The following is a 20,335-nucleotide window of genomic DNA, read 5'->3' on the forward strand; positions in this document are numbered from 1 at the left end:
GATGTAAAGTAATACAAAAAATGCATTTAGAAAAGTGTTTCTTATGAGCCATATAACTTTCGTCAATTACGTTGCAATCGTGTGCACTCGATCTTGTTTTTTATTTGGTCTTGTCTTTATTTTTTTATTTATGTTTATTGTTATTATTATTTTTTTATTTATTACATATTTCATTTATTATATATTTTTTTTATATTTTTATATATTTTTTATTTGTTATTATATACTTTTTATTTATTTAAATATTTTATATATATTTCCTATTATTATTTTTATTATGTTTTAGGCTTGTTTTAGAATTTTACTTGATTCCTTTAGCATTAAATTATCTCAAATTGGGTTTGTGGGAATGTATCCGTTATCTTTATTTAAAGCAAGGTTTTGCTTTCAATTATGTCCTTGAAAGATTGTGGTAAATCATTAACCGCGAAAATTTAAATTGCCTCGTCAAAAAGAACTAATCATCTGGAAGTTCAAAAGCGTGGGGGGCTAAAGCAGAGTAAAAATCATCATTTTCACATTTAGATTTTCAAGATTCATTTATTCACAGCTTGTGTTCGTGAAGTCTTTCTCCCATCTGCTGAAGGGTTCTGCCAATGTAAAACTTCCCACAAGAACACACAACTCTGTAAACGCTACTGCCAAGTACAGGATCAATTTTTCGAAGAAAAAATTATAAAGAAAAGAACAAACAAGAAAAAAAAAAAAATCAAATTTAGCAAACTTAAGTCTAACAGACAAACAGCCAAACAAACCAGTCAATTGGCAAAAAAAATTATTTGTAGTACTTGTATCGATGTTTTTGGTACAGCAAGATTCCTCAAAGGGAGTGGCATTTTCACATGTCCTCTGACGCAGAGTCCCCCTTAGCACCTTGGGAGGGCAGAAAACCTACGCATCCCTCACCATTGTTGCCACTGACCACAGAAAAGAAAAAACAAACGTTAGAGTGCAATGAATAACTAGAACAACTCAGACATCCAAATTTTCTAGAAGAGTCCCAAGCGGTATTACCCAGCAGGCAAATATAGACTGTTACTTAAGAGTCCCCATGCTTGAGAGTGGGAAGAGCAATCAAAATTAAAGATATGTATTTAATAGCCATTACAGAAACAGAAAATTTATATTTATATGAATTTACGTTTTGGGAGAAAGGACTTCACTCAACTAGCCTCCACACCCTCTGCAGTTCACCCATTCCAACAGAGTTGAGAGGCAGTTCACTTAGTTTCCTAATCGTTCGACGAAATCAGAGAAGGAGGGAGCCCAACAGCCTCCCACTCAAGTGCAGTTTATTTTGCTTACCTGCGCTTGATACTTCAGATCTTTTCGAATTTTTCCAGTTGTGAAATTCCAAACTTCAATAAAACCATCAACAGAACCCGTCACAAGGAACTGTCCATCTGGTGAAAATCGAGCACATTCAACGTGAGATTTTAATCCAAATTTAATTTGCCTCAATATTTGTGTTGGAGGTTGTTCTTCTTCTTGCTCTTTAATAGCAGCTTTCCCACGGAATAAATCAATCTGTGTTCCTTAAAAATATTGAAAATGTTGATCAGAAAAAGTAAAAAGCCAAAGAAAAAAATAACAAATAACGAAAGAAGATGCAAATAATTACGTTGTCATTGTTTTGTTTCCTACTTGATAAAATAGAACATAGAGAGAAAAGAAGAAAAAAAAAATTTGAAAAATGTCACTGTAAAGCTGCAAAACATACTTTTTAAATACAAATAAAACAAATTATAAATTTTGATTTACAAATATTGATTATAATTTTTGGAAAAAATCCATTTTTTTCAATGTGATAAATAATTTACAGTCTTATTTTTTCATCTATAACACCTATAGCTCAGATATCACTTATCACAGAGAATTCTAACTGTATATATACCATACGCTGCTGTAACTCCCACCATAATCCAGCCAGTCCATACTACCGATAGCCTAGGAAACTTTTTTTGAGACATTGCATATTTACTCAAACAACACTTCAAAGTAAGCCCTTCAAAATAGGACCAGACAAACTAAACTATTGACAGTCATTACCAATAAATACTTACGAAGACCTTGTACTTACATTAAAAATCATAAAATCAAAAAAAAACTAACAAACTTTAAAAATCAACAAAAAACTTCAACATTTTACTTCTTCTCAGATTTTAACAGACAATCGTGAAAAACAGCGTAAAAAGAACATCCTAAAATCCCATTCACAAGGAAATTTAACTAATACCGAGTTTATCTAGTATAAATTTGAGCCAATCATATTTTTTTATAGAATTTTCTGATTGGTTGAAAATTCTAGAAGAGTTCTCAAATTATCGCTAGCTAAATCGCGGTGTTAGTAAAATACAGATTACCATCTTTTTAATTAATACAACTAAATAGATGGCACTAATAACCTCAATTGCAGCTTAAAAAGTAAAGAAATTCATTCTTTATCAAAGCTATGGTAAAACAGAGAATCGAAAACCCTAAAAAATTAAGAGAATGTTAAAAAAATTAAGAAAACCAAACAGAAGCGCAGTAGAAATAAAAAAAAAACACTTGTTAACGCTTTCAGCATCAACAGAAAGACCAAGTCTTTATAAACCTGTAGACAAATTGATTGGTAGATTACATCGATCTACCTCCCCTTCCCCAATATACACAATGAATTGATGGCTTTGAGGCCACTTTGGGGAAGGGGTTACATTTTTACTTTTCATGCAATGGTTTGATTTTGCGAACTTCCAATTTTTTTCCCTTTATCTTCCCAATTTGAGCTATAATTATTTTTCGTCTGTGTTTCCTTTATATATCCTGATTCCTAGATTTTGTTTTCATATGACCAATTCTGACTTTGTTTTATCCATTTTTCAATTTTTGTGCTTGTTTTCTACATAGAATGGTTTTTATTTTTAATTTTCGGTTTATCAACGTTCACTCGAAGATATTTATCATTTTTATTCATTTTATTTTAATTTTCATGCTTTCTTTGTTTTCTTTTTCCATAATTTTATTTTCCTCCCGTCATTTTATTCTTATCGTTGTCAAGCTTCGTCTTGCATTAAAGCCAACTTAGCTGAGGTATTTACCGAAACAAATTTCCTATTTTCCTGCTGAAAACAAAGTCTTTTCCTGCTGAAATCAAGTCCTTTTCCTTCTGAAAACACACCCTTGGCTCCTTTAATAAGGTTGCCTTTATGAGGGAGGGGAGAATTTGGTCGCTTGCCCTCCCCCTCCCCCCCTACAAGCCCAGCTTTCGGGGCTACAATATCTTATGGATTTCTTTTTCTTTTACTCTTTCAGTTTTTATTCTTTATTATTGTATTTGTTTTCTATAGTACTAACAAAAAAAATGAAAAGAAAAAAAATTCTCCAGCTTCACTTAACATTTAGCTAGTTTTGTCTCAGAACTTATTTAAGTATTTGAAAAGTCCATATTATATTCATTGGATTAAAATATTGAAATAAAACCTGAATCTGAATTAAAAATTAAATTAAAACCAAACACTTAATTAAATTAAAACTTTTAATTTGAAAAAAAAACTAACAAAGAGAGACCAATATTAAAAAGATACATCTGATCCAAAAAAAAAAAAAGAAAAAAAGAAAAAAAAAAGAAACAAAAAAGAAAACAAAAAAAAATCCACCACCAATACTAACAAAATTACAACTATCGCAACTGATCCACGTAGGGAAAAGAAGCTATTAGAGTTACTTCGATGAGAACACCAAACCAACTGAGGAAAAAGTATAAAAAGTGAAATTAAGTTAATTTGAATTAACTAAATCGTTAATTATTAAACTTGAAAATGACATTTCCAGTCACAGGAGTACACAGGGAGGATAGGGCGGAGGAATCGGCTCTATGAGCGGGATCCGTGTCGATCCATGTTTTTTTTATATCTTTAAAAAAAAATAGAAAGTTCATTGTTCGGTGCTTTTAACATAGCATAATAGCATAGTATTTGAGCTGTAATACATTATTTCAAAATGAAGCAGATTCAATACAAAACCTTCAGTTAATTTTTTACTTTTTATAGTAATGTTACAAATTTATGTCAAAACGATATATTTGTTTAGTAAGAGAAAATATTGTTTCTGATGCACATTGCAAAAAAAAAAAATTAAATAAAAAAAAAAATTAGAAGGCCAGAAGGAGACCAAAAAAAACATAAATAGAACCTGGTGGGAGGAGTCCTTGGTGCTGTTGCCACTTCAGAGCCTGCCCAAGTAGTGCCAAAAGTCTAGACGGTGGTGCAACAGAAACTTCGCCACTTAAAGCCTGCGCAATCGCTGCTCTTCGCTTTTCCTTACTCCCACCATCTGGATAAGCTTCCCGAGGATCAAAATAAGATCTTGCTAACAAATTTTCTGCAAAGAAGAAACAGCAAAATAGAGCAACTCATTTGAAAAACTTTCTTGGGAGGAAGGAGAGGAAAGGCCAGAAAATTATACCAAAAGTATACTGTCATAAGAAACCTAGACTTAGATATCCAGTTCACAAGTGTTTCAACAAAGTTTTTCCTATCATTGCTCTGGGAAAGATCCTCAGACCAGTCCCGGGTAGGATTCAACCCCTCCCCCCTATCTTCCATATATCTAATTACAAAATACACTGGACACATTGCTGTCTCTGTCCTTGTAATGTGGCGTATCCAGGATTTTTTTTTTTGAGGGAGGAAGTTACAAAAAAAAACTTTTCGGGGTGGGGGTTTAAACTTGGTACAAAAAAAAAAAAAATGGGGAACAAATTGAATACACCCTTGCCAAGTAACGATGAACCTCATGCCAGATATCATAAAGTTAAACGCATTGAAATCTAATCTTACAAGGTTTAACTAATTTTAAATTGAAGTAATGCAACCGAAAAACTTTAGATATAAGCATATTGGTCCAATAAATACAAGATGTAGAAATTTTTGACTGAGAAATTTGCGAAGTGCCAAAAATACTTCAATATAGATGTTATTTGTTAGCTATTGGTAATGCTTAACGTTACAAGACAAATTTTAACAACTTAATGTAGTAAATGTTCGACTAAATAAAACTTGTGTTTTAGCCATTACACAACCAACAAGTTGTTGTTTTCTTTGAGTTGTTTATATTTGGGGTGGGTCAAATTCAGAACTCTCCCTCCTCAACATAGTTACATGTACTTTCTCTTTACTTTACGGCCCAGTGTTTCAAGCTTTGGAATCGTTTTTATGTGTGTCAGGAACTGAGATCAGACATTTATCACTACCCTAATTTTACTAATTAAATTGATTATTCTTATTGTAGCTTTGAAAAAAAAAACTGACAAGTGTCACCAAGCGCTAGGTGGCGTTGATAGTTTTTTCGACACTAGCGCCAGTTTCCACTCTTATAAGCTACCCATGCTCTTTGCTACAGTCACTGAATCTAATAAATGACAGTAATTACATCAAATATCCCTAAAGCTCTTTTAACCTCATGGTTACAATTTTTTTCTTAGAAGATTTGTGAAGTTTACCAGATTATGTGAATTATTTCTTGACCTAATCGGTTATTTGTTTATTGCCTTATTAGTTTAATGTATTGTCTAAGGCGTTTTGGAATTCAGAAATAATAAATATACTGATCAAGTATAGGGTGATTCCAAAGTCGTTCTGACAGGCACAAAGAGGGGTGCTACTACTCCCAGAAGGTCTGCAGAAAGGAGCCCCCGTTTGAAGAAAATATTATTCGAAGCATCAATTCGTAATATCTGGGTGTTTTCTTTATGATTATCTACCAAAAAAAGTTCATAAATTGGTAGGGGAGGGGTAGGGCTGTCTCGAAAAGCGCTTGGAGCATTACTGCCCCCACCCACCCACAAGTTCTGCAAAAGATGCACCTTGAGGGAAAAAAACGTAAATTAAGAATTGCTTAAAATGACCAAACTGGACCATCAAATGTGACAAGACCAATCCAAGCAGCTAGGCCAAAGGGCATTGAAAAAAAATATCTGAACTAATGATAAATGAAAATGAAGGACAAAAAAAAATTGCTGTTAGAATAATTGCAAAAACGATAATTACAATAAGTCAAAAACGAGAGTGAAGAACAAAGAGATTTACTGTTAAAAGATGAGAGGTAGCGAAAATTATAACGACAATTGAACTTTTTAGGCCCAATAAAGCTGTTGAAGAACGCCTTGCACATCCTTTAAATGGTGGCCGGCGTTTACCTCCCGGAAAATATCCCCCTTCCGCAGAAAAAAATGAGGAAAATATCCCCCCCGCGGAAAATACCCCCCTCCCCCGTGGAAAATAAGGCTTTCCAAATTTGAGAATTTTATTTGAGTTTTTTTCCGTAGGGGGGTATTTTCCGGGAGGGGGGTATTTTCCGGGAGGGGGGCATTTTCCAGGAAGTAATTTCCGGGGAGGGGCAAACGCCTACAGCCCTTTTAAACTATGGGATCTCTCGTAACCTAATGGGTCTCTTGAAAGAAATATTGTGAGACAGGAAAAACTATGTCGAAGGTCACTAGAAAATGTGAGAAGTGGAGGATTACCTTGTAGCATAGAAATGATCAAGCTCGTTTGCTAGTTTTGATAGGCCAGAGTATGGAAAAGTAACCAGAGAGTAAACTTTGGTACTTGGATATGGGTTTAGTTACGAAAAACTAGCACCACTGAAAGAGCAGCCTTACCCAGCAGAATCTGCACCTTTTATTACTTAGGGAAATATATTTAGTAATATTATGTTTTTCGGGGGAGGGGGGGTCAAAACATTGGTGCTTGAGGTCTTCTACTATTGGTATCGTCTTGTTCTATTTTTTTTACTAGAAGCTGCATTAAAGCTACCTACTGGCCTGGTGAATTCAGTATTAGAGGAATTATATATCAGAATCTGGCTTGCATCATCCATAGTTTTTGGATTTGCTCTTGATTTGCCCCCAAATGCACTTGGGGTTCTGTCTGATTCAATGGGGTTATTGACTTGAGCATTTACCCATTGAGAAGTACTAAAATTACGCGTTGGTTCCATAAACTCGGTAGAACTAGAAGCTTCCTGTAGACTTGGTAGCACAACTGATGGAGCGAATTCTACCATGTCATCTAACAATGTCTTTAGTGGGCAAATGTTGGTCTGAGTGAATGGTAACTTTACATGTGCCTCCAGGGCTACTTCGTTTCGAGGTGGTACGGTTGGTGCTTGAGGTCTGATACTATTGGTATCGTTTTGTTTTATTTTTTACTAGAGGAATTATATTTCGGAATCTGGCTTGCATCATCCATAGTCTTTGGATTTGCTCTTGATTTGCCCCCACAAGGCACATGAGGTTCTGCCTGATTGGATGGGGTTATTGAAATGAGCATTTACCCATTGAGCAGTAAAAAAATTACGCGTTGGTTCCATAAATTCGGTAGAACTAGAAGCTTCCTGTAGACTTGGTAGCATAACTGATGGAGTGGATTCTACCATGTCATCTAACGACGTCTGTAGTGGGCAAATTTTGACCGGTGTCAATGTTAACTTTACTTGTGCCTTTAGGGCTGCTTCGTATCGAGGTGATACGGTTGGTGCTTGAGGTCTGGTATTATTGGTATCGTCTTGTTGTACTTTTTTACAAGAGGAATTACTTATAAGAAGAATATGGCTTGAATCATTCATAGTCTTTGGATTTGCTCTTGATTTGCCCCCAAAGGCACTTGGGGTTCTGTCTGATTCAATGGGGCTATTGACTTGAGCATTTAGGCTTTCCAACTTCCATAAATCTAATTTTCTCAGAATTTTCTTACTTAAATCTTCTGTAGTCATTCTCTCTACTCCATTTTTAGGTGATGACGGACCAATTAATTGTAAATACTCTATTTTGTCACGCCATGTATCACTTATTTCAAAGACTCCCGGGCCACCATTTTCGAGTAAATGGTATAACAAGAGTACCGTTTGGTGTAGACAGAGCCAGTTTGTGTCGTCAACAATTCTCTTCCTGATTGCCTTCATTACTCTTATTAATGACTTACTGTCAGAGGTAAGCTCAACCACTCTTTCTACATCTTTGACGTTATTAAAACCTGTATGCGGACAAAAAACTTTACCAGTAATTCTTCTGACTAAAAGCTCTTCCTTGTTGAAAAAGAAAGTGACTTTTTTAAGCGATTTTCTGAAGAGGCTGATTTTGTGGCAGCTGTTGTCTTGTCGAATAATATCAGTTAGTCCAGGTTGTTGGACAAAAACTTCTTCTTGTTGCTCAAAAGACTTTGCAGTATCCGCAGTTGAAAATATGTGTTTTTTGGATCGTCCTTTCAGCATTTTTTCTCAATACTAGTGAGATATCGTCTGTATACAACACCTTTTCATTTATACTGATAAATTTTGTCTGTACACAGCACGTTTTATACAGTAAATGACGTAACTGAAAATATAATTATGTTAATTTTTCATATGACGTCATTTGCAGCTGTAACATTCATGCAACCTTTTATATAAGCACATATGGCATTGCAATACCGTCATTTATCATTTTGTGTTCTTAAAATGCATATGAATATAACGTCATTCCCATGGAAAATGTCTATCCAAAATTCAGACTCTAAACGAATTTTCCCAAACTCGTGACATATCTACATCCGTATTTTTTTAAGGCAAAATTTTTAGTGTATCAATTTAAATTATATATATATATATATATATGTATATATATATATATATATATATATATATATATATATATATATATATATATATATATATATATATATATATATATATATATATATATATATATGTATATATATATATATATATATATATATATATATATATATATATATATATATATATATATATATATATATATATATATATATATATATATATATATATATATATATATATATATATATATATATATATATATAATTTAAATTGATCTGATGGGGGTCCTTTCAAGGGGTGAACTTGTCAGGGGAAATTATAAACTGGGGATATTTGCAGGCAATCATATACAAAATTCTTTTTATGTTTATTTTTTTTTCATTTCCATCCGAATTTCGCGTGTGGAGCTGTAAGGGGTCGTTCTCATTAACTAGCTTACATTGAGACAACAATACCTAGAGGACATTTCCGTTATAGTTGAGATTTCTCCGTTGAGCTGATGCCAGATTTCCTGGAATTATTTAAAAAACAATCGGAATTTAAATGAAAAAAAAAACAAGTTTTTTCTACTGAAAATAAGGAGCAACATTAAAATTTAAAACGAACAGAAATTATTACATATGTGAAAGGGATTGTGACGAGCATGGTGACGAGTCTCTGGGTTCTTTTCTTCACTTGCTCAACTCCTTGGATCCAAAACTGAAATTTACTCAGGAATCAGAGATAGAGAGGCGTCTTCCTTTCTTAGATGTTCTGGTGCACCGGAATGATTCATGTTTCGAGTTTAGTGTCTATAGAAAACCCACACATAATGACCGTTACTTAAGTTATTCCTCTAATCATTCTCCAGCTGTGAAAAGAGGAGTTGTCACTTCTCTAGTTGATAGAGCATTGAAAGTTTGTTCAACACGTTTCTTGGATTTAGAGCTCAACCACCTTAAAGATATTTTATTTGGGAATGGTTATCCAATTAGTTTAATAAATTCTGTGATTGCAAAACGCATTAAAAGATTATCAGATAATTCCACAGAAAACACAAATCAAAGGGAAAATTTAGTTTATCTTGGTCTCCCATACGTTAAAGGGGTTTCAGACCACATTTCAAAAAATCTAAGGAAAATAACATTTACACTTATTATAGACCCAGAAAAACTATCAGGTCCAAAATTTATCAAGGTAAAGACCCTATCCCGATAGGTGAAAACTCCGGTGTCTACAGAATTACTTGCTCGTGTGGTCTTTGGTATATCGGAAGAACTGATCAGCGACTAATGGATAGATTAACTTAGCACTCTAGTTTAATTAATAATACACTTAAAAAGCGGAAAAAAACAGAAAATTTTGACTCTGCCCTTGCAGAGAACATTTTTGAAAAACAAGACCATACTATTTTGTTTAATCAAGCTAGCCTTATTTTGCATGACATAGGTATTGTCCAGCACTACAGAGAAGCTATTGAAATTTATAAATACCAACATTTAGGTCTAGCTTTAAACAGAAATTCCGGGGATTTAAGAATGAACGAGTCATATTTTGTCTTTCTTGAAAGAGAAGCAGATACTTTATTAGTCCTTGAAATAAACATTGAACCACTTTTTAAGTCATATACTGAAATATGCGAACAAACCCTTAGATGTCAATGGGTCTATGAAAGAAATGTAATGATTAGAATCCAAAACCCAATGACACAACTGTAAATACATAACTGTATTTACATAACTGTTTTGACATAACTGTACATATTGGGATCTCACCGAAGTTCTCACCGGAGAACTTCGGTGAGATCCCAATATGTACAGTTAAATATTATCCCTGTGTCAGGTCTTGGGAAATTTTACCATGGGTTATTTATGTTTAAGTATTTTTCTAATTTGGTTCCCAAGTGTTTTTTAAATTTATTTATTTCTGGTGATGATGTACACAATTATCCTAATCGTCATGCTAGAGATATACGGACACCTCAAGTTACTAGTACTAGATCGCTATTTTCAATACGTCATGTGGGGCCAGTTGTCTGGAATAATTTGCCTGTTTCTTTAAAAAGTTCAGTGAATCTATGTGAGTTCCGTCGGGACCTTAAAACCCTTTGTCTCCATAGGTATGAATTTGTATGAATTTGTTTAAAGGGTGGTATAGTTGAGTCACTCTCAGGTTTGCCCGGAACCCGTTCTTCCTATATATTTTTATTTTTTTTTGTTTTGTTTATTTATTATTTATGGGATGGCGGCGGGAAGTTTTGGAGTATGTGAAGTATTGATTTTTGGTTATTGCGACCAGGAGCCGAGTGAGTGTAGGATTTTCATTTTTTCTTCTTTTTTTCTTTCTTTCCTCTTTTTCTCTTTTTTTCTCTTCTTTCTCTTTATTATGTTATTATAAGTGTTAATTTTAATAGGGTAAATACTTCCGAAAAAGCGTTAGCTTATGGAAGGTCATTTGTTTTTTGCGTTGTGTTGTTTTTGGAATAAACCCTTATCTTATCTTATCTTATCTTATCTTATCATAGTTCTCCAACTTATTTAATTGCTGGTTCGTTTTGTTTTTTTAGTGAATGAATTGGTTCCTTCTCTTTGTCAGTTGTTCGCCAGCATCCGTCGATGACAGTTATGATTTTTTTTGGATTTTTTGCAAATCGCGGATACTGGCGAATAGCTTGCTTTTATGTTTGTTAGGTATCTGATTTTCATTCTTTTATTATTTGGCTTTTATTGAATTTTGTTAATCTTTTATGTTGTTTTTTTTTTCTTTGGTTTTTTGGTTCTTTTCACATTGACTCTCCACGTTTGTTTTTTGTTGTTGTTTTCTTCTCTTATGCACTTTATTTGGATACATCGTTTCGTTTTGCGCTGAAGAAGAGAGGCGTTTGTCCTCTCGAAATATTCGCTTTGTTTTTTCAGTATTTTCATTTGGCCTAAAAAAAACCAATTTTTGCTCGTTTTTCTTTCTTTATGGGATTGCCCCCTCCTCAGCTCTTCGCTCTTTACGCTAAATTTTTAATTTTGTCCCAATTCTTTAAGAACGGCTCCTGAAACACAAGGGTCGTTTAATTAGAACAATAAGAAGTTTTTTTTTAAAAGTACTAAAAAACTTTAGCGTAAAGAGCAAGGTGTTGAGGAGGGGGTAATCCCCTTTATATACGTAATAATCTCTTGTTTGTTTTAAGTTTTAATGTTGCTCCTTACTTTCAGTTGAAAAATCACGTTTTTTTATTTAATTTGTCTGAAGGCTCATGGAAAGTTGCACTCTTTAAGACGTTTGCTCCCCCCCCCTTTCTCCTGCCTAAACAATGGCCCACTGCCCCTCCTTCATAATAACCAAGGCGCAATTATACATCACTGTGTGTGCTTAGTTTTTTCTCTCATCTGACTTCAAATTCTGAGAGACAACTGAGGGTATTTTGGCCGACAAACATTCAAGAAAGCAAGGCCGTATCCAGGGGGGGTTAGGGGGTTTGAACCCCCCCCCCCTCAAAATGTTTGTCTGACTCATAAAAGTGTAACAAAAATGGACATAAACAAATTTTGTATGTGTTTTTTGCGGTTTTTTGTGTAACCCCCCCCCCCCCCAAAAAAAAAAAATTATTTTTGAGTAAAACCTCCTCCGACAAAAAATCCTGGGTACGGCCTTGCAAGAAATCTAACGTTTGGGTGCACAATTGTAGCTCAAAAATGATTACTGGGTCTGAGTTGTCCCACAAACGTGAAATCCAACTTATTCAGTCAAATAATAATTTCCATACCTTGTAATTTCCAAAAGCAAACGAGTTAGTGACAATGGAAGTGGTTCAAGATATGGTACAAAAGAACATCATTTAGATATGCTCCTCCTACCAGAATTATCCCACAAGACTTCCTGACCTTTCCATATATGTGAATAAAAACTTCATGGTACATATTTCATAAGCATATTGCTATGTCTTGTTGAAATTAAGTGTATAAACTTGCATTAAAAAATCATAAAGAAAAAAGAATTAAGCACGCTTGAACATTTTAAATCTGCAAATTTAAACAGACAAATTCATGAAAACTAATATGAAAAATAGTTCAAAAAGAACATCCAAAAGGCCCATTCACAATGAGATTTTACTAACACTGAGATTTAGCTAGCACAAAGTTGAGCCAATCGGATTTTTCCCAGAATTTTCTGATTGGTTGAAAAATTCTAGAAGAGTTCTGATTGCCTCAAATTATCGCTAGCTAAATATCGGTATTAATAAAATCTCACTGTGAATGGGCCTTAAGTGACATTTAAATTGCACATTTAAAATTCCCATTTTTTCATTTTACCAATATAACCAAATAGATAGCATTCATTACTTCAAGTATAAACTAATTAGGTGCCATTTGAGGCGATTTGACACTTTGCTCCATTTCATTCAGACAGAATTTTTCTTGCCAGCAACTATGACAAAAAAGATCAAAATTACAGTTCGTTCATTGAATGTTTACTGACTTCTCAAAAAAAAAAAAAAAAAAAAAAAAAAAAAAAAAAAAAAGCACGTTTCAACATTTTACTTATTTCTAGATTTTAACAGACAATTCAAGACAACTAATATGAAAATAGTGTTAAAATAAATCAGGTGTTCAAACTCAGTGTAGGCTAGAAACTGTTAAAATATAGCAAAAAACAACGATATTTTGCATGCACACCAATGAGGTTCGATGTATCCGCAGGTGTCGATATCCCGATGCTCTCAATGGCGATTCTGGCCTCTCTTGTGTCCGGGGCAAAATCTTGTTAGCTCCCCATCCCTTGTCACCCACAAAGTTTTCAGCCCAAATTTTAACAGAACTTTTATTTATTAACAAAAATATTTTTAATGTATTAATTATATTACAATTTTATTTTTAATTCATTATTTAAAGTATTTAATTATTTATTTTAAATTATTTTATTTGATTAGTTTAAAGATTATTATTTAATTATTTTTTGTTTTTGTCTTATTTCTATTTTATTAGTTCTTTAATGTTTATTAATCATTTTGATTTATTAACTGCTCCTCTACTTTATTTTAATAAAAACAAAATTTTAAAAATTACATTGTAACCGTTAGATTATTTATTTAAAATTTTGTGCCCCTAAGGTTTCTGCGCCCGGGCAAGTGCCCCTATGTCCCTCCCCTAAAACTGCCTCTGGATACTCTACCCTCTTTCAGGAGTGCTTTAAATGGGAGGCGACAGATCATTCAACGCTTCCTGTATTCTCACCTAGATTCCATTGGTGCCCATTCAAACCATGAATTTTTGACTTGTCTAATAGGGCTTTGGCTTTTGTAGCCCCAAACCATAGAGCGACCCTTAGCTTCTGAGTTTTGCGTGCTAACCATTCACCTAGGATGGACTCAGCTGTTGAAATACCAGAAAAAACTATAACCGCGTATTTTATTAATAAAAATTACCTAAATGAAGATATCTATCTGCTTCAAGTTGCTTCAACATCAGCATTGGGTCAGTTTGTCTTAGTAATGATTTGGCTGCTCCAATTTCTCTCAACTCTATCAGTTCTAATACAACCTTTAATAAAAAATAAATTAAAGGTACAAATAAACTAATAAAAAGATAAACCCAATAAAAAGTAACTGTCAACCTACTATAGCAGCCAGACCAAACATAAATAAAATGAGTAATTCCAATTCCTATTTTCATTTCTAAGCACAGTACTCACTAGAAGAGATATGTTTGTCCAAATATAAGAGAAACAGAACAAATAAGCCTTTTTTCATGGCTTGATCAAAAACTCACATATTTTTTCCACTGACAAAATAAGCTAAAACCAAGTATAAAATATTATTTTATTATTTTGGGGGGAGGGTTATCTCCTCCCCCAAAAAATGTTACAACACAAAATTGATTCCTCTTGGTTTAAAGAACATTGTGAATAAGATGTACGTGCATGTTTAGGCATTGCACTAGCAATACGCAAATCATTCACATTTTACATGAAACAATTTCAACCCAACTGAAATGGCTAGAAGTTTTCTAATAAATCAACCTTGGTTCTGTTTCTTGGTTCAAATTCTCAAAATGATCGTCCCATATCTCTTTAAAACGTTCCTTTTATTTAGTCCCTGTTCTCAATGTTTTAATTGAGTCCCTGTTCTTATCTTTAACTGAGAAAGTTCAACTTTTAATTTGGTTTAATATTAATATCCAATACTTGATTTGATACTGAAAACAAAAGGTTCCATCAGAAATCCAAACCTCAAAAGATGGTACTAAATAGAAATGATACATAAATACTAAACACTATTTTGACTCATTCACATCACCAATTTACAAAGAGTTTTATTTAATATTATTTTTTGAATAATAGTTTTTTTTTAATAATATTCATTTTTAAATGAAAATACATCAAAAAAGTATTTTTTCGAAAGAGAAAAAAAAATTTGATAGATTTTTCTGCAGAATTCCCTCCAACAATTTTTTTTTTCTTTTTCATTGGTAAAGAAGATCAAGTAAACTTTAATTTGCATTTCACTGTTTCATTTTTTAATGCTCACATACCTGACTTCCACCTACGCTTAGAGGCACATAGGGTATAAACAGTACTTTATCATAAGAACATATCATGAGTTTTTGACCAAGAGCCCCCCCCCATCTAAGCCTGTACCAACTTTGCCTCCTGCTCAAGGGCAGTCTTCCAACCTCCATTGACACCATATGTCGTAAATGCATCACTACTTTCTAATGGCACCAAAAAAAGGGTTGTGACTCGTCATGCAGTAAATTTGGTCGTTCCTTAGTCTCTCCGTCTAATTCGTTATTTTACACCAGATCCATGATGGTCATCACAGAAGAACAGGGGGTTATCTAGGGGGGGGTTCATAGTTCGTCTGTAAAATTTATAATAGCCAAGTCTGACTTTAAAAGGATATTCAATCATTAGTAAGATCTATTCTTTCTTAAATTGTGAATCAAAGAAATTTAAGTTTCTTGAGCCATGTGTTTTGACCTGGGATAGCAGTAAAGGATATTATAGAAGCTTTTTCCAAAATTACAGGAGAGGACAAGAAGTTTATTTTTGGATTTGAATCTTACCTGGAAAACCATATCTTAGACACGAGTAAAAGTCTCTCCCTTAGTAATTAGTTTTTGCTACAAACAAACAATTTTTGGGGCTAGTTTGGGGATGACGTTATTTCTGTTCGGGATCATGGAGAGGCTTCACTTGACAATTTTTTGGTATATCTTAACACATTAGATTCAAACCTGCAGTTCACCTTAGAACTAAAAAAAAATCCCAGCCTTGAGTCTTTGATTCAAAGAAAAATTATATATGACCATACATATTTGCATTTCCCTTCACCCCCGCCCCCCCCCCCTGTGTAAAAATAGAAGGGCCTTGGCTGATCGGGAGATACATATATTTTCATGAGCTCACATAGTCTCAGAACTTGACTACTAAAAGATATTCTATTTTGTAATGGATGTCCCATAAATTTACTGGAATCAATAACAGAAAAAAGGTTAAAAATAGCAGTAAAGGATATTATCACAAAATAATCTCCAATTGAGAGCAGCCCATTGGTAGGCAAAAAGAAAAATGAGAAAAAAAGAAAAAAAGAAAAATGAGAAAAAAAGAAAAAAGAAAAATGAGGCAAAAAAAAGAGAAAAATTTTACCTTACTTTGCAAAATTGGGTAACCAAATGACAAAAAAAAAACATAACATGAACATTGCAATAAAAAAAAACATAAAATAGAGACTTTTTTCAAGTGCGGCAAACATAAAACCAGTTTTATTCTGAGGGTTGGTGTTCATAGGATTACCTATTCTTGTGGTTATCTCTATATTTGGACTTGTACAAGAATTATCTGGGTGAAAGATCGTATGAAAACAAAAGGAATGTAAAGAAAGTGGAAAAAGTATTAAAATATGAACTAAGGAGGTGTGAAGTGGAGGCTCAATTGCCGAGGATCTGGAAGATGCAGCTAGACGGCATAATAGTAAAATATTTTACTGGCATATTAATAAATTAAGAGGGAGTAGTTAATCCGGACTTGGCCCAGTTAACGATAGGAATGGGCCGCACAATAAGGAAAAAAACTAAAGAGAGATGGGCCGAACATTTTGAGAATTTTCTTAACCGAAATAGAGTTGCAGGAAAAGATATAGAGGAAAATAATAAAGTTTGTGATACCTTGGATGCGAAGGAAGATTTGTTTTGAGAGGAGGAATTAGCAACAGTAGTAAAAGGACTAAAAAACGATAAGGCTCCAGGTGCTGATAGGGTGGTAAATGAGTTTCTTAAATATGGTGGCTCTGAGGTCAGAAATAAGTTACTGAGGATTATGAATATGATTTTTGAAAAGGGGAAGTACCTAACGATTTTAGGAAAACCTTAATTAATACACTTTATAGAAAGGTGATAAAAGTGAGTGTGGTAATTATCGAGGCATTAGTCTGGTCTCTGTAGGCAGTAAATTACTTAGTAATATGATACTTTTTACACTGAGAGATGCCGTAGACAAAGTTTTAAGAGAAGAACAGTACGGTTTTAGAAAAGGTAGAGGATGTGTTGACCACATTTTCACTCTTAAGCTAATAATTGAGAAGTGCCTGAGTTTTCAAACACCTTTGGTCCTCAGTTTTATAGATTATGAGCAAGCGTTCGATTCTGTTGATAGAAGAGCTTTAGTAAAGGTTTTATCCTTGTATGGTATACCAGACAAATATATTAAAGAGATTAGTGCTATACAAGAATAAGGCTGCTGTAGTTAAGGTAGTAACTGAGGCTAGTAGCTGTTTTCGTATTAAATCAGGAGCTAAGCACGGTTGTTCTCTATCTCTATTTATATGGTTTATGTTGATGGACTTTGTCTTGAGGAGCAGCAGAAATGCAATTGAAGTCCACGGAACCAAATGGGGAGGAAAAAGTCTCCTGGACTTAGATTATGCTGATGATTTAAGCATCCTAGATGAAAGTGTGAGCAAAATGAATGAAGTTTTAGAGGTTTTGCGAGTTCAGGGTGCTAGAATAGGTTTGAAAATTAATGTTAAGAAGATTAAATCACTAAGGCTAGGAATAAGTGAAGATGAAAAGGTGATGTTGGGTAATGAAAAGAATTATCAGGTGGGCAGCTTCAATTACCTTGGTAGTATTATTAGTAAAGATGGTGGGAGCAGTGAAGATGTTAAAAGTAGAATAGCCAAGGTTCAGGGTGTTTTTTTATAGTTGAAAAAAAAAGTTTAGAAGAATAGGAAGATAAGTCTGCGAACCGACATTAGAATATTAGAAGCTACAATGATGAGGGTAGTCAAATATCGCTCTGAAGCACGGACGCTCCGAAAAGCGGATGAAGATTTGCTAGACGTTTTCCATGAAAATTGCTGACGGATTGTTCTGGGTACCCGGCTGACTGACCGTATTTCAAACAATAGGCTATACGAAAAATGTGGTTCAATACCGCTCTCCACGGCTCTAATGAAAGAAAGGTTGAGGTGGCTAGGGCACGTTGTGCGGATGAAGGATGACAGATTGCCCAAGATTGTTTTTTGCGGCCAACCATCTAGGGCTAAACGGAAAGCAGGTCGTCCTTGTCTGGGGTGGGAGGACGTCATAAAGAAAGATTTAAAGGAAATGGGAACTTCGTGAGCAGGTGTAAAAAGGATGCTTTGAATAGATTGGGGTGGAGAAGGATTATGCGCAGCTGTGTTGGCCTCAGGCGGCTTGGTGCTGCTGTGAGTTGTTAGTAGCAGTAGTAGTTTATGGTTTATTTAATTTTTCTATTTTTGCCCTGAGGACAGCTGAGCAGAGATCTTGACTGAATTGCACTATTTTTTTTTCACTGGCTGCAATTATCCTTGTTTTTTTCTTCTTTGCACATATCTTTTCATTTTGTCATCCTTAGAATAGTTAAAATAGCCTATTGATGGAGAAATTTAAATTTTTTGGCCAAAAATATACTAGTTTAAAACCATGATCCCCCTCTCCTTTGAGAAGAAATCCTTTTACCGAATTTTAGGATTGAATATAAGATACTCAATTTATAAGATACTCAATTTATATAAGATACTCAATTTAAGATATAATAATATAAGATATATAAGATACTCAATTTATAAGTATAATTTATAATTTATATATACTCAATATAAGATACTCAATTTATATAAGATACTCAATTTAAGATATAATAATATAAGATATATAAGATACTCAATTTATAAGTATAATTTATATATACTCAATATAAGATACTCAATTTATATAAGATACTCAATTTAAGATATAATAATATACTCAATATAAGATACTCAATTTATAAGTATAATTTATAATTTATATATACTCAATATAAGATACTCAATTTATATAAGATACTCAATTTAAGATATAATAATATACTCAATATAAGATACTCAATTTATAAGTATAATTTATAATTTATATATACTCAATATAAGATACTCAATTTATATAAGATACTCAATTTAAGATATAATAATATACTCAATATAAGATACTCAATTTATAAGTATAATTTATAATTTATATATACTCAATATAAGATACTCAATTTATATAAGATACTCAATTTAAGATATAATAATATACTCAATATAAGATACTCAATTTATAAGTATAATTTATAATTTATATATACTCAATATAAGATACTCAATTTATATAAGATACTCAATTTAAGATATACTAATATACTCAATATAAGATACTCAATTTATAAGTATAATTTATAATTTATATATACTCAATATAAGATACTCAATTTATATAAGATACTCAATTTAAGATATAATAATATACTCAATATAAGATACTCAATTTATAAGTATAATTTATAATTTATATATACTCAATATAAGATACTCAATTTATATAAGATACTCAATTTAAGATATAATAATATACTCAATATAAGATACTCAATTTATAAGTATAATTTATAATTTATATATACTCAATATAAGATACTCAATTTATATAAGATACTCAATTTAAGATATAATAATATACTCAATATAAGATACTCAATTTATAAGTATAATTTATAATTTATATATACTCAATATAAGATACTCAATTTATATAAGATACTCAATTTAAGATATAATAATATACTCAATATAAGATACTCAATTTATAAGTATAATTTATAATTTATATATACTCAATATAAGATACTCAATTTATATAAGATACTCAATTTAAGATATAATAATATACTCAATATAAGATACTCAATTTATAAGTATAATTTATAATTTATATATACTCAATATAAGATACTCAATTTATATAAGATACTCAATTTAAGATATAATAATATACTCAATATAAGATACTCAATTTATAAGTATAATTTATAATTTATATATACTCAATATAAGATACTCAATTTATATAAGATACTCAATTTAAGATATAATAATATACTCAATATAAGATACTCAATTTATAAGTATAATTTATAATTTATATATACTCAATATAAGATACTCAATTTATATAAGATACTCAATTTAAGATATAATAATATACTCAATATAAAATACTCAATTTATAAGTATAATTTATAATTTATATATACTCAATATAAGATACTCAATTTATATAAGATACTCAATTTAAGATATAATAATATACTCAATATAAGATACTCAATTTATAAGTATAATTTATAATTTATATATACTCAATATAAGATACTCAATTTATATAAGATACTCAATTTAAGATATAATAATATACTCAATATAAGATACTCAATTTATATAAGA

The 20,335-nt window shown here is 32.2% G+C and overlaps 1 protein-coding gene across 1 annotated transcript in view; it reads right to left on the reverse strand.

Annotated features, from left to right (window-relative positions):
* The window catches only part of Smu1 (Smu1 spliceosomal factor), a 52,447-nt gene that overhangs the window by 15,213 nt on the left and 16,899 nt on the right, over positions 1 to 20,335 (reverse strand). Inside the window, exons 3-5 of the mRNA XM_089106667.1 lie at positions 13,994 to 14,108; positions 4,174 to 4,362; positions 1,306 to 1,535 (exon numbers count right to left, since the gene is read on the reverse strand). Coding sequence (XP_088962793.1) covers positions 1,306 to 1,535; positions 4,174 to 4,362; positions 13,994 to 14,108 — 534 coding nt within the window. The remainder of the gene's footprint in view (positions 1 to 1,305; positions 1,536 to 4,173; positions 4,363 to 13,993; positions 14,109 to 20,335) is intronic.

This window comes from Artemia sp. Qi Xiang Cuo, chromosome 21, assembly GCF_049724085.1.
Source record: "Artemia sp. Qi Xiang Cuo chromosome 21, ASM4972408v1, whole genome shotgun sequence".
In the NCBI taxonomy this organism is placed as follows: domain Eukaryota; kingdom Metazoa; phylum Arthropoda; class Branchiopoda; order Anostraca; family Artemiidae; genus Artemia; species Artemia sp. Qi Xiang Cuo.